Raw genomic sequence first — 25,918 nt, 5'->3', positions numbered from 1 at the left:
CAGAAGGTGGAACTGAGTCATCCTCATTTTCGCAAATGATCGCATTTCAAGGACCAAATTGAAAAGTTTTGTTGTTCTCATATCTTTCTTCCTGGGGTTCTTTTCAGGATCTTCGCTGAGCCCTGGACAGCTTCCAACTGCAGTTCGTTTGTAGTCCTATTCTCGGGTATAGTTTTTGAAGATCTCAGTGAGGTTCTTTTTCTATTGCTCCCATTGATCCAACCGTCACAGGCACAATGTCAGTGCTCTTCAGCTTCCTGGTTTGCCTGTCTCTTCTCTGATGAGCTCCTTATCTGTTGCCTGAGAAATAGAGCACCCAGCTGAGCTTCCTCTTCTTACAACACTTTTACTCCACAAATTAGAATCTCCTCGAATTGTAATGCAAATAATTGCAATGCCGACTGCCAGCCAACGTTGAATTTTATAAAAGCATTAAATCATGAAATTATCACCATGGGAACCTGCACTTTGTTCATCGCAGGAACCGAACAATCTGTTCAGACCCTTGATCCTTTGCCATCCAGAGCCATGGATCATGTGAAGTGAACTCCGATATTCAGGGAAGACTATTAGGTACCGCTGTCTTCTTGAGGAGCAACCCTTTTTTTGGCAGAACGAATAGAAATTGCATGAATTTTTCGTATTCATCGGGCTTGAAGTCACATTATAGCTGCCCATGGTCCAGGTATTGATGAACTTCTTTCATTTTGCCAATTTTTTTGTGGAAATTCCTACACATACAGTATAGCCTAATCATTGCAACTACACATGACAAAGCACTTCACCCCTCTTAGAATATATTTTTTTAAAATCTTGGTTAAAACAAAATAAAACATAGTTTTAATCAGTAAGCCTTTGAAAATCATAATGAGGATTTTTTTTCTCTGCTTTTACAGTATATGACTTTTAAAAGGTCGGGAAATTGATGCGACACACTCATTCCGGCCACTTCGATGTGTGACATCAGCAGGCCAGCGAGAGTCAAGCTGCAGTCAGCTCTCCGGACTGTGACACTCACTTCGCCGCATGAATTACGGGATAATCCTGATTGTTAAAGAAAATTACTGCTGGCCACGACTTCGTTATGACATACTTGTGAAAACGCTGGGTTTTTGTAAATATTTCGACAGAATCTCCGTCCATGCCCTTAACAAATTCAGTGCTAGATGATATCATAGATTCCCTATGGTATTTGTTTGTCACAAGCGTAGAGTGTGAACACATTTTATGGATATTATACGGAAAGCATAATTATTATCCAATTCTCATTGTACGTAAAATAATTTAGTTGAACTACAAAAACATAATGCTAATTTTTATTGCAATGGCCAGCTTAAAGCCTCCTGAATATAAATTTCCGAAAGGGAACTTCTTCGTCACCCTCCTGACATCGGAACGCTCACTTCAAATCAAAGTCAGAGAGAAGGACGTGCTGAGAAACCCAGAATTAGCGTTCATTAGTTCTACTAATTATAAATTCAGATTATGACGAAGGAACTCTTTACTGCAAACTTAGCTGTTTAAATGAGGAGCTACAAACAGGTGCAGGAGTGATTTTTAGAGGAAATAGTGTCATATTGGTGAACTGAATTCAAGTTTTCAAAACTCATAAAAGTATACAAAGTCGAGGCTCGTGGAAGAGAGTGGTGTCAGAACATGGAAAGCATAGAGGGTGCAAAACCAGAAAGGAGGTGGATGAAAACAGAGGCCACCCGAGGTTTAGCTTTGTCATGGGAGATTCCATTGAATTTGAGGGTCTTGGTCTTGCTCCATGTTAACCGGTTATTCAATGATATCAAATAAAATATAAAAGAGCCATTGTTATGTATATTGACAGGATATGACATCATCGGTGTTTGAAAAATGGGTTGATGAAATGTTTTTCAGAGTTAGGTCGCATGAGTATAATGATTGTATTCGTACTGGTGTATAAGCTATAAGGGGGTTTCAGACAAAATAAAACATCCAGAGAGAGTGATCATGATTGAATGTCCTGTTTATTATCTTATTAAAAGCCTCCAGCATTCCCTGTAATAACATGTACAAAAAAATGTTGATGTAACAGTTCTGTGGAGGAAACCTGCATAATGGACCGAGCGTCACAATCGCAGAAAAGAGTGACAGAGCAGCAAACTGGGTAACAGCACCATACAAGATGACAAAAAAGTGTGGGGACGGCCAAAAAAAGGACCTTTGGTGTTCTGAGATCCGAAGGAGGAGGGAAACAACGAGATGGTGAGGGCAATGGACAGGCACAGGTAGATAAGTTCAAACCAACTCACCATCTCCATCCCTTTTACCAACACGATGAACACAAGGGTTAAAAAGCCCTCGTGATGCGACATTTACACTTCCTCGTCGTACTATGAAGAGGTATTTGCCTCGACGTGAGGTGGTACACTCAGAGCACCTTTCACGGTGAATACCCGAACCAACAAAGGAATTATTGGTGTGACTTGGAGGTGGAAAGGTTTCCCACAACCTTCTCACCTCCTGATGTTGTCACAGCATCCATTGGAATGTGAGAAAATCTTTCCAGAATTCGTTTTTTGTTTTTTTTTCTTTAAGCAAACTTTACATTTTACAAAAAGCTGTTACAATTTCGAAAAGATCTTCGAACAAATTACTGCAATGTAATTATATATTTGCTTTTTTGAAACACTGTACTCGTGAGGCAAGGCGACATGATCAGGAGGCATCCGAGTGACGAAAAGGTCTGTTGTTGTGGTTGTACCAGTTCGCATGATCAGTACTGCAGGCAGTATGAAGGAAATAACCCAGAAAGTTAGTAGTTGAAACAGTATATGGTGACAAAAGAGGAAAAGGAACCAATTAGGACTGAGTGTACATTTACATTTTACCACGTTTACATCCCAAAATCGATGTGGTGGACACGTTGTATTAGTGGGATCGTGAAACAAAAATGAACGCCTTGACAATGACAAGAAACTCACTGCAGATAATGTACAGTCCCTCAAAGCAGAAAGCATAATGGGAAAGCAAAAGCATTCCAGCCCCCCCCTACCCCCCCAAACCACTTCACCACTCCCTATCGTTGCTTTTAAAATCGATGAAGTGGCCATGTCAAAATGGCAACAAAGCGATACACATTGGGCTTTGTCTCTACCATCCACACTAATGTGCAAAGTTTTCTCGACCGATACCCCTGTTGTAGCCACAAATGAAAACAACCTGCGGGGCGATCCAAACGCGGCGTTCAAATCCTGTGCAGCCCGATAGAGAAAGAAACCAACGGATTGTTACTTGCGGTTCAACTTTCTTATGACATGTATTTTATGTGACGTCACACAAGCGAATCTCTGAAAAGGCCAACAATACAATGTCCAAATAAAAACACGTGTCACATAAAAGAACTTCATATGTGCAGAGATGTATAATTTAATTCAGTGCTGCCATCAGTCCCTTGTATATAAAGAAAGCATTAAGGATAACAAAGCATAAAGTGAACATTCTAACATGGACGGTTTCATGTTAGGGTGATGATTGATATATATATATATATATATATATATATATATATATATATATATATATATATATATATATATATATATATATATATATATATATATTTTGGCAATGTTAAAGCCTAGAAATTTGAACTGTGTTGTGTAACAACTTTATGAATTCGATCATGTGTATATCCAAAGTTATTAAAGTTTAAAGTTGCACAAGGACATCATAAAACCTTGTATATATTTACATATATATATATATATATATATATATATATATATATATATATATATATTTAGCCCTCTGACTTCAGTGGACGGTGTCCCAAAAGGCAAATGGCATTTCTGCCTTCGCTTGTCTGCGGTTATCTGCAGGATCAAGGACTACGCCTCTTGCAGCGCAATTCCACATCAGTACTAAAGCCATAGAGTGAAGCCTGCCCCTGAATGCATTTCTGCCTACTGGATGGCCCGATAGGACGTTTAGTCTTAGCTGGTGTGAAACCAGAAATCTGTCTCCCATTGCGGCCACCGCTGTGCAAATTTTATTCGTGTGTCACCCACCATGCAAACAGCATGTCTGCAGTGATCACGAACAACCACAGGATTGTTTAGAGGGACTCGGGTAAAATATCATGCGAGTTGGCACAACGACTGCAGTCTGCCATCACCTCGCGTTCCAACGGTACTAAACTCGATCACAGATTGGCCTCACCCTCCCTGTTTTGGGACAGACGTGACATTGGGTGCCCTGTCCTTGATGGTACAGAGGGCTGCTCACGGGCGTGCATACCTGGCGTTTTCCCAATGGGTGATGACACACTCAAGTCAGTGTGCTAATTTCCATGATTTTTTTACATGCCGGCCTCAAAAGAACCCATTGATTGTTCGTGATGAGCACAGATATGATGTTTGTGCGGCAGGGGACACATGCTGATGAAAATCTGCACGACAATGAACACAACGGGAAACGGATTTGTGGCTTCACAACATCGAAAGGATTAATTCAAAAGTATATGTGCACACACACCTTCAGTATGTTCTTCGAGCAATGACATATGGCAGTGAAACATGGTCTCCAACAAAGAAGATGAAGCAAAAATTGATCATTATGCAAAGCATCATGAAAAGATGCTTTCTTGGTATTATAAAAAAAAAGGACAATAAGAGAAATGAATGGATTAGATAGAAAACAAAATCCCTTGACATTCTGTTCACAGTGAAAAAACTGAAAAGAAACTGCACTGGGCACGCAGCAAGAATAACGTACAGTATGGGGACTACAATTACAAACTGGCAATGTAGAGAAGACCCTGGGAGAAACAGTAGACCAAAGGTCAGGAGAGATGAAATAGAAAAATTTACTGGATTTCACAGGCTTTAACTTTCATTGAATAGAAAGGAATGAACCATGTTGAGGGAGGCCAACATCCCGCAGTGGACTGGATAGGGTGAGACTGGACACACACACACACACACACACACACACACACACACACACACACACACACACACACACACACACACACACACACACACACACACACACTGAAATTGACCCAGGGATTAATTAAGGGTTAATTATTATTTCATAATGAACTGGAATGGCACTCGGTAGAGCGTATACCTCCACCAGGCTGAACAGTTTACGCTTTGTTTCCCAATCATAGGCCGGATGGGCATTCAAACCTGAACCAAAAATTTCATCAGCTTGTTCGCGTCACCAAATCAAATCATCCACCAAGTTTCATACGATTCCATCCATAACTTTTCGAGATATCGTGCTATGTATCGTTTTTCACACTATCACTCATTGGTGAAGAATCACTTAAAAATTCTCGAATGTGGATCAGGATCTTCACCAAAATCGAATCGATTCATCCTTGTCACACACCCAACCTGTCCACCAAATTTTATCCGAATCCGTACGCAACATTTTGAGATATTGTGCTCTGCAGTCTCCAGCAATCCTTCGATATACGGAAGGGATCCATTCCTGATAATCTTCCCATCATGTCAATTTCCAGATAGCGAATTTAATTTTTCCATTTACTCCCATTATGTAAGTGAAGATGGGGTCCTTCAGAACAAAATCTTAACTCTACGATGTAAAAAAAACAAAAACGCATATTAATGCAGCAAACTTTATTAAAATACTACATCTTAAGACTGAGGAGTGGCATTCGTGGCAAGCTCGGAGTGGCAGGCTTGGTGACTACATTCCAGGAAATTCCAGCCCCATCATCTTTCTTGCAGAAATATGCAAGCAAGGTTATCTGCTTTGCATGTTGCTTATTTTCCTGTTACAGTTCATGTTGTAATTGATCCAATCATTGGTTTGCCTTACAGCTTTGAGGCTTTGAGGGAGGTCGGTGTCTGTCTGTCTGTCTGTCTGTCTGTCTGTCTCTCTCTCTCTCTCTCTCTCTCTCTCTCTCTCTCTCTCTCTCTCTCTCTCTCTCTCTCTCTCTCTCTCTCTCTCTCTCTCTCGTTGTCAGTGAAGATCTGGAACCCTGCTTCTATGAGAGTGAAAGTTTCTGACGATGAGAGTGAAAATTATGATAGGTTACGCTGTTGCAGTTTACGTTCTGCAGTATGAATTGCTGGAAACTGAAATATTTACAGTTTTAATTACAGTCGTCTGTGGAGAATAACTGCATCAAACTGGAGTTAAACCATAGTTGGAGCTGTAATAGGAGCTGTAGTGAAGGGACACCATTTCTGCCTGGGTATGTATCTGTGTATATATATATATATATATATATATATATATATATATATATATATATATATATATATATATATATATATATATATATATATATATATATATATATATATATATATATATACATCTGAGATGCAAAATTTCTATTATGGCGATCCTTATTTCCATATGTTGAAGCTTAATCCAATTCTTAATTACTCATTTCAATTCGAACAAATTTCCAGATATTGAACGTCTGTATATCGAGGAATTACTCTATCGATTTTTGGCCCTATCTCTCAATGGTGAAAAATCATTTTAAAATTTTTTTGTATCTGGATCCAGATCATCACCAAAATTTAACTAATTCGTCCTTGTCACACACCAAACCTGTCCACCAAATTTCGTCTGAATCTGTCCATAAGCTTTTGAGATATCCTGCTCACAGACAAACAGGAGTGAAAACATAACATCCATCAATCTTCAGGGGAGGAGGTAACGACAGAGTAAGTGTTTTTTTCTATTCTGCAGTTAACATTCTTGATCCTTCCCCATTGTAATTTCTCACCTCCCCACACAACTGCGTCGAAATGCCGGTTCCGCATATAATGGCGTGTCCAGATGAACATATTCGGCCACGTTCCGTCAACGTGGCATGTCCACTTGAGGGACATTGGATACGGCTGCATTGACATGGTGTCGACACGTGAGCAACTTCGTCACTGATTGAGCGCATGTGTGGCTCTCACAGAGTGGAGGGGGTCGGTGGGGAGGAGCTTCGCTGCATAGGTGAGAGGTGGCATATGGCGGCTAAATAAGCTGGCAGCAGGAATACCAAGCAAGGAATGCATAGGAGTGCCAAGGGAAGAAGTGCCAACAGGACTGCCAAGGCAGAGAGAAGAGAGGAGAAGACAAGATCAGCGTTGTGCTCAGTCCGACAGTCAGCCCAGATGGAGCATGCCACAGTGTGACCTATTCGAGCTGCAGCATGAGCTGGGCCATTTCAGTCACAGAACACGTCGACTCAGGCTGCAGCAAGAGTGACGAGGTCCTCACCTACAATCCCATTGATGCCCCATGTGCGCTGCACCTCACATGCACCTAAAGGAAAGCTCCCTTCCACATTCATCTTATCCTTTCGTCTGTCTTGTGTCCCTGAACAAGTCTACACGTGTTCAGTTAGCAGAAGATAGGTGTAGGGGAGAGTGCGGCAGGATGGTCCCTTTTTTGGTTTTATCCGTTTTGCCGTCGGATGATTTTCCAGCCAAACACCATTCAATTGCCATTCGTTAGTCCATCTATCGCCCCAAGTAACTGCCCAATTTCGAGAATATTAGAGATCATTGAATGTCTATAAAAGGCAATTCAAAATTTGTGGTCGAAATGCTCAACTTGCCCCACCCCTGGGGCAAGTCGATCATCACTATGGGGAAAGATGATCGTGGTCCTAAGGAAACATGAGGACAGTCTAAATAAGCGATGTGTTCGAATTTTAATGAACAGAAAATAATTCTTCATTTATTTATATCCATCTCGGATACCAACAAAATATTTCCAAAACATTGTCCCTTACACAACCGGATACGAACGTCCATTTTCATGTCTTTTATCTTTGTGTTCCAGTCTTAATGTCTAAATTCGCAACTCCCACTGACTGAGGTCAATTCTGAATACCAGTTGCTTTGATTTTCTCTGGCTATCCTTTAAAAATTCGGGTGGAGGTAGTTTTTTTTAACGATGTCCTCCTTGGAAAAAGTCCCACAATCTGTCTCGTCCACGATGAACGTAGGTTCATCGAAGTTCACATGAGAAGGTACTTTGTGGAGAAAGACTCTCTCATATCCATCGTCGTCGATTGCCTCTACACGCTCTATGTACAGAATTGATCGCGCTTTTTCCCCATCTATTTTCGTAATTACAAAGTCTCCTTCAATAATATCGTTATTGTCATCTGATCACCTGATCAACTTGCCCCACAACCAAGTGATCATCCTGCCCCACCGCCACCATTTTTACAAAATCATCTGGCATTCATAAATTACAGCAATGAGCGAGGCAAAACATACACGCAATATGGGCATGTAAGCTACGTATCTACCGATATACAGATACCATTCCGACAACACTTATTCATAGAGATAATACGTACTCACAGATGGTTCGAAATTTTTCTTTTTTCAGGAGGAAAATGATGTTTTTCTGATAAAACGAACGCAGCGTTTTTTCTCATCATGCGCCTTCCACAGTAGAATTGTAGTTAATCGATCTATCGTTGAGTGGCGCCACTGTCCGATGCAGCTTTATTGGAGTTGTGAGGGGGGGGAGTGATCATCATGCCCCAGGGATCATCTTGCCCCACTCTCCCCTACAGTCGATCTTCATTTAGGTTAAGCTCATTGTGCCGATCGGGTTTTTAGCTGCGTCTCACGTAGCTGGCTTTAAGAGAGCTCCGTCTTCTCCGTCTTCTCCGTCTTCTCCGTCTTCTCCGTCTTCTTCTGACAAAACTTTTAGGACACGGCTCTTTTATATTCATGATCCGGATCTCCTTAAATACTAAACACTTGTACACATCCTCGCATTGAGGGTTCCTTTTGAGAGCGTCTATCATCAACTTTTAAATATATTCGGACATTTGCTTTAAAGTTTCGAAAAGTTCACGTTACTATTTAAAGATTATTCCATTTAATGTGTTGTAATTTCGTAAATACACTATTTTCTCGTCATGAACGAGGAGCCCCCATGACGGGCCTCGCTATTGGCTCCATCAAGGCACGTGACGAAATATGGGAAGTTGTTGTTGTTATTGTTATTGTGATCAAAATGCTGATGTTTCGACTTTCTGCAATGAATTTTTAGCCGCGTCACGTTGTGAACGCTGGCTCGAAGAGAGCTCCATGTTCTTCTTCCTCCTCCTTCTTCTTCTTCTTCTTCTTCTTCTTCTTCTTCTTCTTCTTCTTCTTCTTCTTCTTCTTCTTATTCTTCTTCTTCTTCTTCTGCTGGTGAAGACAAAACCTTTAGGACGCAGCTCTTGGACACATTTGTCCTTGTTCATTTGACTTCATTGTATGAATTTGATGTGTGCTCCCCATCCTTGTTATTATCACTTATTAAATATGTTTAGTTTAAAAGCATTATTGCTGTGGATCTTACGTCAAAGAATTGCGATCCTGCGTAACCAAATTCTCCTTCAAACTGACTATGAGTGACAAACTTCGGTGCACAGACCCAATTAATTAATAGCTCAGACCCAATCAATTAATCAATAATTGCATCATACCACAGGGTTGCCATCCATACGTGTCGTGCCCGATCTCATATCACATGTTAGGGAGTCCACTAATATATATATATATATATATATATATATATATATATATATATATATATATATATATATATATATATATATATATATATATATATATATATATATATATATATATATACAGGTGCTTCATAATAGGGGGTAAAAAATAAAAGTATGAATATTCATGCTCCCTGGGTTTGCCTTTGTTCCATTTGACAGTAGAAACATACACACCAAATCTGAAGCACATTGGAGGATGTTTAGGGGTTCCTCAAGTTGGCACAATATTGTTGAAATTTGCCAACTGTAACTGACAACTTGCCATCGAATATGCACAACGCAGTACACTTCACAATTAATATGGTTGTTTGATATTTTCAAAAACCACAGCAGTCATATAGGATGAAAGAATAGTTTTTCCAAGGAGACCGAGATGAGCTTTTTGACATTGCAGTGCAAAATGCCCTCTCCATAATGGACATAATTGTGCCAACTTGAGGAACCCCTAAATATCATGGAATTTTGTTCATTTTTGACCTATAAGTTCTTATGGGGTATTGGAACAAAGGAAAAATCAGGGAGCAGCAAAAATCAAACTTTCATTTTTTTGGAACACCCTAATATATATGTATTTGATAATATGGTATACAGTGATATATAGTGTAGCAGCTGACAATACATTAGGCAATGGGTGGTTCTGTTTTTCATAGATTGCAACTGAGCCAGTTTTCCCCAACTTATATAAGTTGGGTCACTCGATCAAGATCGGGTTATTTAGACTTCAGTGAACCATCAAGAAAGAAGATTGATGTTTGAAGCTGCTGTCATGCAGCAAAATTTAACTCGGGGGTGCACTATGGCAATGGTGGGCCAAATGGTCTCGTTTCTTTGTTTCAGGTCGTACAGGATCATGTGAACCAATTTGCACTCAGTGGCGACCCGGTGTGACCATTGACCATTTGTATATTAATTTCCATTCTGCATATGGAATATAAATATTTAAATGCAATTGGTTTGATTCCAGACAAATAATTCATCTTCAAATGGTGGAAGGGCCAAGGCATAATTGCAGCAGCTCTGCCCCCCCACCCCCCGCGAAGGGGGGCACCCGATATTCGACGCTGATGAGCCAAGGTGTTGTTATTACCTCCGCTGCTGAAGGTGAAACATGTTGTTTTCACCCCTTTCTGTCTGTTTGGCTGTTTGTTTGTGTACAGGATATCTCAAAAAGTTGTGGACGGATCTGGATAAAATTTTGTGGATAAGTTCAGTGTGTGACAAGGACAAACTGATTGGATTTTGTTGATGATCCAGATCCGGATCCGGATCCGACTACTAGAATTGTTTAAGTGATTCTTCACCATTGAGAGATAGGGCCAAAAACGATATTTCACATGATATCTCAAAAAGTTGTAGACGGATTCAGATGAAACTTGGAGGGCATGTTGTGTGTGTGGCAAGGATGAATTGGTTCAATTTTGGTGAAGATCCAAATCCGGATCTGGATGCGAGAATTATTCAATTTTTTAAGTGATTCTTCACCATTGAGAGATTGAGCCAAAAACGATAGAGTTCTGCACAGCATGACATTTTCAAAAATGTATTGATTGGGCCGGATATGTTCTCTTGGATCAGGTATTACATGGTGGAGGTAGTGCTCTCCCGAATGCCCTTCGAGTTTCTTGTTTTAACATCAATTTGATTAGAAAATGCAATTTTCTATTGTGACGTTCTCCTAACACATGTTATAATAACGTGGTCCAGCAAATATCAGGACAATTGCCAAAAAACAGCAACACACACACACACACACACACACACACACACACACACACACACACACACACACACACACACACACACACACACACACACACACACACACACACACACACACACACAACTCTTATATATGCCCAGATCATTGTTAACCTCGCCATCGAAGATGGACGGAGGTTAATGTTTTCACCCCTGTCTGTTTGTTACTTACGAAATCTAGAGATTTCATAAGTATATTGATGACTTCCGTTTCTGTTTGTTTGTTTGTTTGTTTGTAGGTACGATAACTCGAGAACGGAAGAAGTTACCAATGTCAAATTACACCACGTGATTCAGGAGGGTGATGGCTAGTGCTGATTAGATTTTGGTCTAAATCGGTCAAAGGTCAAGGTCACAGTGAGGTCAAACATCCAAAACATTCGATTTTTGATGGTTTGGTGCAGAATCATCGTAGAAACTTCTGGTTTGTGTCGCTACCTTCTCGAGAGACAGCTTTTATTAGACAAGGTCAGAGGTCAAGTTGAAGATTTCGTAAGTACCAGTCTATGACTGCTTGTTTGTTTGTTTGTTTGTTTGTTTGTTTGTGAACAGTATTACGGAAAAAACTCCTCAACGGAAACTTGGTGGGGGGATTAGGTATGGTCCAAGGATCATGCCATTAGATTTTAGACTCGGTCCAAAGTCCAATATGGCCGCTATGGCAGCCATTTTGAAAAAAATATTCGAATTTTTGTTTTTGCATTTCTACATGTTTTAAGTGATTTCCAACCAAAAAAAAAATTTGTTAGAGAAAAAAAAAAAAGCAGAAAATTTTGCAACTTTTTTTCAAAAAAATTTCGATTTTATTTGAAAAATATTTGAATTTTTTTTGCATTTCTACATGTTTTAAGTGATTCCCAACCCACCCCCCCCAAATTTGTTAGAGAAAAAAAAATTTTGCACCTTTTTTTCAAAAAAATTCGATTATTTTTTTTTGGCATTTCTACATGCGCGTCGATCTAGTTTAGTTTATTCAATCGTGGTTCAGTGGAGTCTGATCCGTTTTGACCTACAATGAAGAGGATATCAGGTTCACTGAAGTGACCCAGCAGTATTGGCGGCGGAGGTTTTGCACTCTACCGAGTGCTCCCCCTCTAGTTATTTCTTGTTTTACCATCAATATGATTAAGAATTGCAACTTTTTATTGTGATGTTGACCACAACTCGCTCATATATATATATATATATATATATATATATATATATATATATATATATATATATATATATATATATATATATATATATATATATATATATATATATATATATATATATATGTGAGAGAGCTCAAATAATGTTTTAACATAAGCTATAGCCTATGTACATACTGTGTAAAGAAAGACAAGGAGAAATCTCTGGTGGAATGATAAATTGAGAAAAAAATAATTTAGCACAAAGAAAGGAGGGAAGGACGATGTAAAAGTGAAAATGAAAAGGAGATTGAGAATAGACAGGTGTAAGGGGAGAGGAGTGAGAGGCGATGTATGGAGCATATTTCAGTGAAGGGGAGAGGTGGGAGAGGGAGACTCAAAAACTGCACCATTTTGTGTATGTATTATGTCATCGGCTCAAATGAACCGTAGCGCAGGTCGAAACGAGTTTGCTTGCATTAAACCAAAACGAATTTGGATTTGCTTTCCATCAGCCTGAGCCATGGCCTTGTGAGCCTGTCGCATCAAAGCTGGTTGTGACTTGCTTTGACACCAGGAGAGAGCACGGATCAAATGGACCCCATCAGGTTTTCCATCGGATCCTATCCTTGCCGAAACCAAGCAGGATCACGACGAAGATTTACAGAAGAAAAAAAATTCAGCAAAAATCCAGAAATGCATTCCTTCACTACTTGGTCGACATATGAACAAAATGCCAATCAAATACAAAGGTGCTTCATTGTAAATCGTGCTTCCATTTTTTTTGTGTGACAAGATGAATGTGGTGAGTTTAGCACGACATATAAAGTTTCTCCTTCTCTATTCTTGTACACCCTTTTGTACACCCCTTCACCTTCAAATGTATCTCCTTTCTTTGAGACTACCAAAACAAAGAAACATTGCCTGGCTCCTCGTGTTTGCATAATAAAATGTTGTTGGAAAGGTAAGCATGAAAGGACCGATTGAAGTGAAACTGAGAGGAGTCACTGCACCGAGCCATTGTTTAGAGATAACTGTAAAATACATCCAGGTATGGGGACACCTTGAACAAAAGTAATGTAATATTGTTTTTTTGCCATCTCTGTGCAAGTTGTTTTTATTTGTATTTTTTGCAAAAAATGTGTGCAATTTTTTTTACAATGTCGCTGCTGAAGCCCAGCATTTTGGCAAAGGATACGAACCGTATCGTCCTTTTATTTTGGCTCTCCGTGAGGGTCAGTTGCCGACTTCAGATGAGCCTCAGCTTCTTTCCTTCTTCCCCTTTGCAAGCCTAACCAATCCCCGACCCAACCTACCCCCATTGCCCTCCCGCTCGCCTGCTCGCTGGCGATAACATTATTCTTGCAACGTGACGGGACAGCAAAGTGACTTCTGCTTGGTTCACACAGTGACAAGGAGTCCGGAACAAAACTAAAGTGTGAAACACTGTGTAGTGACTGCCTGTTCCCCATGATCGCCCTCAAACCCCTTCCCCCCATTCTTCCCCCACCTCACCCTATTCACTGCCCACCCATATCCTGCATTTGCGAGGCAGTCCACGGCCGACGCAAATGATTGTGGAGGGGCTGCGAGGATGATTGTGACTCGAAATAGGACACCCCGCTAATGATTTAAAGTGAATGCTGCAATATGAGGTTTCATGGTGAAGGACAAAGATGGGAAGGAAAGGCTAATTATGCCAACCACTTGGGCCATAAATTTCACATCGGGAGCAAATCTGGCATTTAGATTTTATGTGTGTGGAAGGCTGTGGTTGCCAAAAGAGGGATGACATCATTAAGCGTGATGGGAATGAAAATTGGAAAGACACATGAACCGCAAAGGGTAAGGGGAAACGACCTCATGGAGGCCAGGATTTGAGTATAAAGTAAAGTCGGGGTGGAAGAAAAGGAAGAGTAGGATTTTTGAATGGGGGTAAAGAAGCCTCGACAGCCTCACGGAGGCATAGATTTGAGAGGAAGGGAAAGAGAGTCAAAAAGAGAAATGGGTTAGAAATAGAGGAGAGCCGACGATGGAGGAAGGAGTGAAACAGGTGTTAAGGCTTTTAGGCCTCATAGAAGTCTGCCAGTGAATACACCACTCACTTTACCCATGTACATCTTGACAGCACAGGATGAACAGGTCCAAACTCACTTCTTCAATTGACTGGAATTTTAGTCCCAACCGAAGTCATGTCCAACCATTTGATAGAACTTTCGATTGAAAGGCTGAAAAAACTCCTGTAGCCTGGCCAAAGCCTCTGGTTGAATGTTTGGGTGTTGACGGCCTTTGCTCTTCCCCAAGCAATGCAACTGTCCTTGACTCTCAGCCTTTTTGAAACAGGGGAAGCCCTTCGTGGTGTTGAAATAGAAATTTTCCTCCGAGATGAGTGGCCTCAGACCGAGGAAGCGTTGAGCATGGGAAACCTCCACTGCAGGATCCGTGACAAGCCGCTCGCCGCTGACAAAGAGAAACTGCTTTCGGGAGAAGTATCGGAGCCAGCGCTGCAGATGCTCGGCATACATGCCGATGCGCAGAGCATTCCAGTGCGTTTCCACTATTCCCGCACTCACATTTCGAAATGATAATTCTTCGAATGCAGGCAACCCCGGTCGCTTGCTCTGCGTCTGCGTGTAGTCGGAAATGGCACGAGTCACTGGGTCACGCACCACGACCAACAGCTTGGTGTTCCCATCCGCCATCGCTCGGATGCGCGCTGGAGCCTCTCGTGTCACGAAGTAGCTTGGGGTCTTTTCCATGGTCAGCTGGCCTTTGAGAGAAGGGGGCATTAGGCTCCTGGTGGGAGTTTGGAAAACAAAGAGAATGCATCAGGATCATGGTGCTACACTCGTTACACATTCCCAACAAGGCAAACTTCGCAGTTGTTGAACATGAAGCAGAATTATTCACAAGACTTGCATTATTAGGGGTGGGGAAATGTGCCAATAATCAGCCGGGAAGGTTGTTGCAGACACATCATTCCTCATGTCCGTTCATGACCATTTCTGTTTTCCCCAATCCTGTCCAACCATGAATGACATTTCACTCATACCTTTCCACCTCTCCTGTATCATTCATCCCCTGCATGGACCCTCACACAGCTCTGACGAATGAACTAATGACATAAATAGTAATACTCCGACCAATAAATACTTCATCCTTTTGTATGCAGTTCATGACTGCTGGGTTGCACTGTTGCTGTGGCTGCACTGTTGATGCAGTATCCCCTGAAAGTTGGAGTATAAATTTGCAATTTTCTCAGGGTATCGGTAATAAATCATCGACTCTTCGCGGACGGCACGACTGAGTAATGCTGGCAAATGGGACACCCAGTTTAACGTCCATCGGAGGGACGGCACACACATTGACGCGTCGCCCAGCCGACAAAACATCGGATGACAGTTTATAGCTGAGTAGAGATTCGAAACCAGGCTCGACAGCTCAGGGGCAGTGTGCATACCTCTCGGCTACCCTGCCAGTCCTACCAATAAATGAGCAGAGAGGAAAGGTAACGATGTATGTTAAAACTATAAAAAAAAAATTGCAAGTTTCCATATAAATTGCTTACTTTCTGGGATCAAAATACTAATACACCCCCGAGGCTGGTGCAGTAGAGGAAACACAGAGAAGGGAAAGTATTTCTGTCACTTCGAATCGAGTGTTATTAACAGTCGGCTTCGAGTGTTGCACGAAACGCAGAAGGATTCCCCCCCACATCTTGACTTCTTTACACACGTGTTTGGCTCCCAGGTCCAAAACGTATAGAGGAGAGAAAAAACAGAAGAGGCGAGCTCGCATCCATGTGATGCATGGAAAGTTTGGCTCAAAGTTCCTAAAACCCAGCGACTTAACTCGTTCCTCGTATATACTTTTGCTTGATGCAAATGAAGATGGATCTGGGCTGCTCAAAATTCTTCCGGAGACACACCGAGCCAAGGTTCTTATTTCATACAGGATTGCTGGATGAGAAAGAATGGATCACAATTATCTCAACTCCTCATTGTGGAAGTTATTTTTCAACTGGGATGGTTGGGAGCTTTGAAGTTTTGACTGATGCTCAAGGTTCAAAAAAGGGCTGCAAGTGGAGGTACCTGAACGTTGAAGTTGAAGGGAGCCGTTAGAGTTGATGGCAATGGTTCAAAATTGAAGTACATTTGGTGCTCTACGGGGATTCACACGAGAATAAAGCTCTTTATCAAGACACAAACGTTCTCCTTTTTCGGACGCATTGCCTCTCCTCCTCGTCTGCACCTCCGGGTTGCGATCCTCGGGAGATTATACCCTCCAGGATTTCTGTCGCTGAGCCCACACCTCGGACCACTTCTTGGAACACAAATCACACAACTAGAACTGCACTCGGTAGAGCGCATACCTTCACCAATTCACCAGGCTCAACAGTTTACGTTGTGTATCCGACTGATAGGCCAGATCTGCATCTGGAACTTAAACAAAATCGAACTGGCTTCTTCTTTTCACCTACCCAACTTCTCCTTCTTCTTGCATAAGGCAGCATGGCTGTCACGAAGCTCTCATTTTGGTGGGGTGCAGCTGTACCGCTGATGCTGTGCCCTTATACCAGTACACTGGTACTCATTTCACCGACCACAGAAGGATGACAGGCTTAGTCAACCCTACTTGATGTTAATTCAGCAGCCAGCAGGGCTCAAATTCAGGACCCTAAGATCCCAAGCCAGTCACGCCAGCCACTAAACCAACACCAAACTTACCGACCCGACTCATCCACCAAGTTTAGTCTGAATCAGTCTTTAACTTTTTCAGATATTGTGATATCGTTTTTTGGGTCCATCTCTCAATTGTGAAGAATCACTTAAAAAAAAAAAATCTGTGTCTGTCTGTCCAAATCTGTCCATAACCTTTTGAGATATCTTACTCACAGACAAACAGACAGACAAATGGGGGTGAACACATAATCTCTGTCCACCTTCGGTGGTGGAGGTAGTAGACCTGTGATGCAGAGTAAAATGATCCATACTTGAACCAAGTTTGACTTGGATCCCTTCAGCCTTCCTGAAGTTATCGAGGCGACCAAACCGTATCACGGATGCACGGACGGACGTACAACCCAAAAACATAATGCCTCTCGCGACTTCGTCAGCGGAGGCATAGAAAAAAAGAAGAAAACAAAATGTCTCATAGTAGCAGGTAGGCTACCTCACTCGTCAGTCAAAAACAGCTCTGTATGAGTTCATTTCCACAATGCCAAAGCAGACCCAGTCTCTCGCAGGTCATTCCCATTATTCCTGCAATCAGTCATGCCCGAAGTCAAAAAAACCTCACGGGACCGATGGCTAAGTTTGGCAGAAAAGTATCACCTGTCCATTGCAGGGTAAATCAGGCCATGACGTTTGGTTGGGGAGCTGTACAAGAAGCTGGGAAGTAGAGATTAAGCAATCATTCTCTTTTTATTGGAGGGGGGAGGGGGAAAATCACCCGTCATGATTCCGCACAAGTATCAAAGCTTACCGAAGGATTAACAAAAAAATAAACCACTACTGCACCGACAGAGGCTTCTCCAAGGTTATGCGGGCTGACTTCTTTCATCCAGGTAAGCCGTGCCATCACCGAATTAACGTTGCATTGAGAAGTTTGTGCAGAATTGATGATTCAGGATCACAGGCCGCCGAGTTGAATCATTTATAGGCAAAGCTGATCTCAGGGCGAACCAATAAACAAGGCTGGAATACCACTTGGCCTTGAGACCGTAATCATTTCTGATGCAATTGCAGATTTCATTCCACCCCACAGCACCGCAATATTCCCACATGAGCTTCCCTCCATTGCTCTTTGGCATGCATCCCAATACCCTTGCCCGGAACACCCCACGAGCGTGCGTTGGCAACTCTCCCATGCGGAACATCCCCCACCCGCCTGGTCTCGTCGCCTTGCGCCTTAGAAACGGCGCCAACATTTTGTCAAGCCCCCTTTCTTTCGGCCACCGCACAAGGTCATCTTACCACATCTGTCGCCTTTAAATCATTCTACATTTCAACAGCATTCCTTCAATAACACCCTCACACAACTTGGTCCTCCACGCGTAATCTTCCTTTGGATGAAAATCAAGTCGAAGGAATCCACGGTGCACAATCCTGTTCTGTGCTAAAAACACTCTTGCAAGAGTTTTCCAGTGGAAATTGGGGGGAAATGCATCTCATCTACTTTTAAGCTCGAAATCAAAATGGCCCCAGTTTTTTTTTTTTTGTTGTTGTTTTTGCATCTTAGATAATCTGCTTCATAATCATGTTTAGTGAGCCCATTTGATGGAGCTTCTTTAAGCACAGAGGGTACAAATCCTTCAGCGACCTCATTTCATAAGAGGTGTCGGTGCCTGGAAGGTCAGCCGTGCGGGTAACGGCAGAATGACAGCAGTCAGTGGATGCTGCAGTGCTGGCGTCGAGCCGAGCACCTATCAGGTAGTGTGTATTGAAGCAAGAGCAAAGCCATCACCACCTGTTGTCGTAGTCCTTTCACTCCATGGACCGTTACACCTATCGTGTGAACCTAGCTCACGGATTCATACAATATGTGTTCCCACACAAGGAACTCCAACGCAGGAGGAGGCCGTGCGCAAGAGTTGCCAACCTATGGTTGTTTGTCCGTGCTCTATCCCTTTTAAATGTGGAAGCAAATCAAGAAAGGAAGCAGCACGTACTATTTTTAAAGCCTTTCATACGACTGGGCAGGGGTTCGAACCACCGACCTCCCAGACTCGGAGCAGATGCCTGAAACATTACACCACTGAACCTGGTAAATTTGAGTCAAGTTGCGCCTGACCTACTGATGAGACAGATGAGCAGTTCTGATTCAATTGACATTTGAAGGCAAAACACCATCAACATATTATGTATGAAAAATGGTTGGATTTTTGAAAAACTCACCTTCCCTCCTCTTACCTGTATATTCGTCCTACCTTTCCACATAAGGCACCTTCCTTTTTTTTCATTTCTTTTTAACACACATTTCACATCTTTCTCTTTCTTCTTCCCATTTCACTTTGTCCAATCAATTTAATCTCCCATATTCTCTTTTCTAGCTTTCTCCTGCAAACATATATAACTATAACGGCAATTGGTAGAACACCTCCACTGAGCTGAACAGTTTACGTTTTGTATCTCACTGATAGGCTGGGATCAGCATCCGCACCTGAACCAAAATCTAACCTCGTTCTTGTCGCCAAACCGACTTATCCACCAAATTTCGTCATAATCCGAACACAACGTTTTGAGATAACATGATATTTATCGTTTTTGGCCCCATCTCTCAATGGTGAAGAATCACTTAGAAAAAAATAATTTAAAAAGTTCTCCTATCCGGATCCTGATCCAGATCTTTATCAAAATCGAATCACTCTGTCCATGTCACACTCCCAACCTGTCCACCAAATTTCCTCTGAATCCGTCCATAACTTTCTGAGATATCCTGCTCACAGACAGACAGACAAACAGACAGACAAGTCGGTAGGTGGAGATGGGTCGCTGAGCATGGAAACTATAAGATATAGAGAAAAATGGATGTCATATAGCGGATAGGGAATCATTTTCAGATTATACACATCAAATCTCATCCTGTTCCATCTGCTGATAACTACTCGGTATCCATTTGAATGAAAAGTACCGAAAATGCGGTTTGAAATCGGAAATCCCCAAAGTTCGAGGGGGTGCTGTGGGTGAACAAAGATTGAAATTGAAAATCCGGCTCGATCATTTGTGCACAATGTATTCCAGACGATTAGTGTGAATTTTCATGACCATGCGACCATAACCCTAGGAGGAGTAGCATTTGGCGCGAAGGCATCTCCAGCTCTAACATATTACCGATTTTTGCACCAATTGACCTTTGACTCCTGACCTAAGTGAAATCGGTCAATATGTCCTGAGGCAAAGTTGTAGTACTCATTGAGTCCCATGAACCTGCAAAGTTTCATTTGTATCGATGCACTCACCTGGTCGCTAGGGGGCCTTCAATTTTCGCCAATTTCCATGCATACCCTAATTGTAGAGGGCGCTGCGGGTAAAGTATTCCATATATCACAAAAACCGGAATATATTTGACAGAGCATCACCTGTCGATCATTCGTGCCAAATTTTAGAACCCTACGTGGGATAATGGCTTTCGGAATTGATTTCGCGTGAATGGTACCGATTTTGAAGGTTTTTCGGTTGTTGCTTGGGAACCAAAGCGTCCCTAGCAACCATCACAATTTCCAAAGCACGAGGTCATAAGATGTACCTACCACCCGAGTTTGGTCAAAATCCGCCCACGTTTACTACCAATTATGCTGATGACAAACGAACAAACATCCAAACAAACAGACAGAATTACTGACAATAAGGGTCACCTATTTCGGCGACCCAACAAATCTCACTTAAACTAATGCTGACATATTATAAATCACAATAGTTAAAAGGAATGGTTGATAAAGCTAACAATAAGGAATCATACATTACGTGTGCCACAATGCATCCTCAGCCATGACCTTTATGGGCCACGAAGGCGCACGGAATGATCCATTGAAGAATACACAAAACCACTTGAACACTACACTAAAACAAAGAGCTTGCACTTTACTCTAAAGCATCCTATAGAGATCAAATTGGAATAGTAGAAAAGATACATCATTTCACGCCATCTGCAAAGTGTGTGCGAAGAAGCATCAAATATGTCCCGAACATTGGATGAGAGCGTTTAAAATTTGCTATCAAAGAGATAAAGGTTTGAAGTGTTGATCAAGCAGAGAACAATGCAAGGACATGAAGCATCATATTCGTACTCAGGTCAATTAAAGCACCGATGCAAGTTATGGAAACAAGTATGGCTGGCATGATAGCCTCGGCTCTAGAGGTATGCACACTCTCTTCTGAGTGCGTCTAATCTAGGTTTGAATCTCGACCCAGCTATAAATTGACATCCTGATGTACCACATGCAGGGGTAAGGCATTGATTACACAAGTTACAAATTCCTGCTCGAACCGACAGGGGGCACTGCATCAGTGGCACAGGTGCTCCCCAGCAAATGATACTATCCACAGCTTGTTTCTGCATACAAAAAAAAAACAGAAGAAACTTGTGTGAAGTGAAGTTTTCAATGTTAAAAGCACTCTTCGTGTGTTATATAAAAGTTACAGTACTGTTATGGTGAGGGTACAAATTAATAGTGAGGGTACAGTTCGGGTTAGGGTATAAATTAATACGAGTAAGATGACCATTGACTATAACAATGGGAAGGTCCACTCGGTGTTCCAATGTGAGCATTTCGCTCATTATCTTAGGTTTGCAGGTTCAACTCCCCTTACACTACATTTGTTACCTCATGTCCTTGTCCTGCATATGGTATCTGTACAACTTCCTCCGCAAGGCTTAGATCACTGTTGAAGAAACAAAATTTTTTTTTGATTTTTCTTGCAAATATATCAAAAGCAGTTCAAGTCATGGGCATCGTGAGAAATCGCATCAGTTTGAAATGACAGTGCAATACAACGGAGTCCAAAACCACTTGATAACCTTCGTTGTTGTTTTCAAAGATTATCGTCAGTTTGGCTTCCATCCCAGCTATTCTACCTTGGACATGTCGCTTTTTTAGATTCAACAATGGATGGACGCTCTAAAGCTCAAACGCAAGATCAGGGCCATTTCTTGGGCCTTTGATGCTGTCTGGCACCCAGCCTTACTTTCCAAACAGTCTGCTATTGTTCTTCTTCTTGCATATGGCAGCTTGGCTGCCAGGTGGCTATCATTTTGTTTGGGCACAGCTGCGCTGCTGATGCAAAGCCCCTATATCAGTACACCGGTACTCATTGCATGGACCTCGGAAAGATGACAGGCTGAGTCAAACCCATCTGGTGTGAATTCAGCGGCTAACGGGGCTCGAACTCAGGAGCCTAATACCCCAAAGCAGCCACCCTAACTGAGAAGCCAACACCAGGCTTGACCTGTCATTGGTACTCAGGACGTCCTTCTTGATTGTTCTTTCAATTTTCTCCCTGAATGGAAAGAACAGGTCGCTCTTGATAGTATATTCCATCTGGTGATGTTCGGCTTTGGGGTCGATGATCCACAAAGAACCATTTTAGGAACAATTGCATTCTTGGTCTAAATCCACGACCTCTCTGATTCTCTGGAATATACTCTAAGATTTTACTGATGACTACTTTCTGCAAGACAGAACACCACACTTCAGAAAGGCAGACGAGTACTGCGCCATCCCTATCTGCTGATATGGAAGAAAAATAATAAGCTGTTCGATCAGTTAACTGGAACATATATTTAATTTCAGTGAAGTGCCAAGGTCTCACTCTGTCCCTCCATAAGGATCCACAGGAGGCCGAGTCCCAGGTTTGCTTCCCACCCACTGTGACCAGGTTGGTGGACTCTCAGCTCTCTGTTGCCTCACTTCCGCTCTCCCCCTTCCATCCACCCACAGTCCCGTCCTCCAGTCACAAGATTCCATCCAGAGTCCCACACCCAGTTTACATCTCCAAGCCTAAGCTGAATGCTCACCTGCATTCCTTTATCCCTCTGTTCCCTCGTCCATCTGTATGTCGTCTCACGCTCTTACATCCAGTCTTTCAAGAATGCTATTCATCACCACCTCATGCTATCTCCCATACCAACCTCTAATCTCTTCTACCCTCTCAAACCCTCATTAATTAATTAATTAATTAATTACCTCATCCTCCCTCTTCCATTCCTGCTACTAAACTACTTGTTACCCTCGCCGCTGGAGAGGGTATTGTGTTTTGGTTCGTTTCTTTGTTTGTCTGTCTGCATGTTTGTCCGGACAGAACTTTGGTGTTTTTCTCCGCAACCACTTGTCGGATTGAGAGAAAATTTTCAACATAGGTGCGACTGACTACTCATGTGGAATGCTTTAATCATAATTATGACGTCATAGGTCACGTGGTGTGACAGCCATGTTGGAAAAACGGAAAAATTTGGACCTCTATCTCTGAAACTGCACCAAGGAAAAAACTTGAAACTTGGCACATGGCAATTACTCCTCATGGAGAATAAGCATGATTTTTATGAAGTCATCGGTGCCTTTGTTATGACGTCATAATTGCATATGTAGAACGCTACATCTGATCAGCATGAAAATTTTTGAGGGTCATCTCGGGATAAAATGGTTTAAAAACATTTGATGATGTCATCGGTCATGTGATTTGGCAGCCATATATTCATGTATATATATATATATATATATATATATATATATATATATATATATATATATATATATATATATATATTTTTAAATCCTTCAAAAATCTTCCCTGAAGTGGCTGAACAGATCGAGGTGAAACTTTACACTTATGACCACCTATCCATAAGGAACAAAAGGTTCACACATATGACGTCATGGGTGACATGGTTTGGCAGCCATATTGGATTTTCCCTAAAACATATTAAAAAAATCTTCTTCTCCAGACGGCTGGACAGATTGAGGGAAAACTTCACACAAATGTTCCCCAAGCCTAGGATGAACAAGTTTGTTAGGGTCACAAGAAATAATTGATAGGTCACATGGTTTGGCAGTAATATTGGATTGAAGAAAAAAAAGTTTTTTTTCTGGAATTGCTTAATCAATCGACATGAAACTTCATAATTATGATATATTTTTGATGCGGAATACATGTTTTAAATTTCAACTTGATTGGGCACATGGTTTGGCAGTCAGAATTTTTTAAACTTTGATTTGGGTTCTTTTTGTTTATTTATATATTTTTTTAATAAGGCTCACTTGGCTGTGCCTGGGTGGGTTTGAGATTAGAGAAGTAGAAACTGAAATGTGAATCCGATTCAGGTTCCTCCTGATGACGTCATCTTTGCTTTTTGCTTGTTTGGGTTCCTTCTGATTACTCCAATGCAAGAGTGTACCGATTTGGTCTTCCATTTGATTTGAATTTAATTAATTTTAATCCCATTCTAAATTTAATTGAATAATAAAAAAAAACGTCATGGGTCAAGGCCAGGTGTCCGATCAAAGTGGGGTTTCATCAAAGCGAGACTTCTTGGAATTCGGTCATCACTGCCAGCAGTTATAAAGTGGCAGTTCGAGTTATGTCTCTTATTAATTACGTAACACACTAGTACACAAACACCACGCAAAACTACACAAACACCACGCAAAACAAGCTCTGGAGTGGGTAAGCAATCTCTGATTGCTCTGTCTAGTTTGTGTCGTATTCATACGTTCTTGGCTACGTGTTCCCCTCTATTAATTTGTACATCTCTTGCTCTCTGTCATTTATCTCCTCCACGATCGTCGAGCCATCTGTATTCATGTTAAGGTAAATTCTCCAACAATTCATTGACCAGCAATTTGAGGGATTTGCCTTGGCAAGGAGAGAATCTTTGCGAAGCTAAACTATTACACACAAAATATTTGATTATTGTCTAACCTTATTTGCTAGTCGTAGTTCTTTCACATTTATTGTACTAACCAGACTCAATAGTATAATGGATAAACCACAAACACACTTACCTACGGGTTGATGTAAATTCTTAACCAACCTACATGGTTGCCTTCTTCTGTTCAGGTTGCTTTTACCACCTTGGGAGTAAATTATTGAAGGTTTTTTTTTTTTAACCCCCCAAAGTTTACTTGTGCATTGTCTTTGAAAGATGGTTAAATATATATATATATATATATATATATATATATATATATATATTTGGTTAAGTTTATGGTTCCCCATCAGAATGAGTGTACTGAGTACAACTTCTTCTTTTCATTAAATGCCACAATTATTCCCATGTTTTTGTGGGGTTGACCAGGGGGAAGTTTATGGCCCAAGTCTTTCATGAACTGGCTGGCCAGGCATTATGTTCGACGAAACAATTAGGGTAAGAATTTTAGAATTTGTTCGTGGTGCCAGCCATAGGTCGCCTGCTCTTCGCGAAGGACACCGTGGGATGTTTAATGTCCACCAACTAATGCTGGCAGATGAGATGCCAGTTTAACGTCCATCCGAGGGACGGCACATACATTGAATCACACTGCCTGCGAAACACTGGGATGACAGTTTGTCGCTGGGTTGAGATTCAAACCCAGGTAAGACAGCTTAGAGGCAAGTGTGCATACCTCTAGTATTCTTGGCCATCCTGCCAGCCCCAGTGTATGGAGTACAACACGAACGGTAAAACGGCCAGGATAAAATTTAAGAGCCTAAAGTAATAAAACAGACGATTGCAGATAAATTTTTGGGAGCTCTAAACTAGATATCGTGGGATTGAGAGCAAAACAGTTGCTCAGACCTGGTGTAGTTTATGAAGCTTTAATAACCATCCCATAATTCCAGCAGCAGCATCCCCCATCGTCAAAGTACGATGGCACAGAAGGTAAGCGGATGATATTTGAATCAGATGATATCTCAAACTCACTTCCCATGGTTTAAACACCATACCATGACGGCATAGGATAAGTCGAATGCAAAACCCGTGAACACATCAAAAGAAGGAGGCT

At 41.6% G+C, this 25,918-nt stretch overlaps 1 protein-coding gene across 5 annotated transcripts in view; it reads right to left on the bottom strand.

The window, feature by feature from the left end:
* Positions 1 to 1,978: 1,978 nt before the first annotated feature.
* Positions 1,979 to 25,918, bottom strand: part of LOC147011652 (heparan sulfate glucosamine 3-O-sulfotransferase 3B1-like) — an 86,355-nt gene continuing 62,415 nt past the window's right edge. For 2 of the 5 annotated variants that reach the window (XM_085857172.1, XM_085857174.1), the window contains one exon: positions 1,979 to 15,234. In XM_085857172.1, coding sequence (XP_085713298.1) covers positions 14,613 to 15,234 — 622 coding nt within the window. In that variant the 3' untranslated portion in view covers positions 1,979 to 14,612. Of the gene's footprint in view, positions 15,235 to 21,763; positions 21,822 to 25,918 lie in introns of all 5 variants that reach the window. The other 3 variants (XR_015051711.1, XM_085857173.1, XM_085857175.1) reach the window with 3 other exon arrangements.

The sequence above is a fragment of the Eptatretus burgeri genome, chromosome 15 (genome assembly GCF_056783735.1).
Source record: "Eptatretus burgeri isolate ZD-2024b chromosome 15, Ebu_testis_v1, whole genome shotgun sequence".
NCBI lineage: Eukaryota > Metazoa > Chordata > Myxini > Myxiniformes > Myxinidae > Eptatretus > Eptatretus burgeri.
This window is presented reverse-complemented; position numbering and strand designations above follow the sequence as displayed.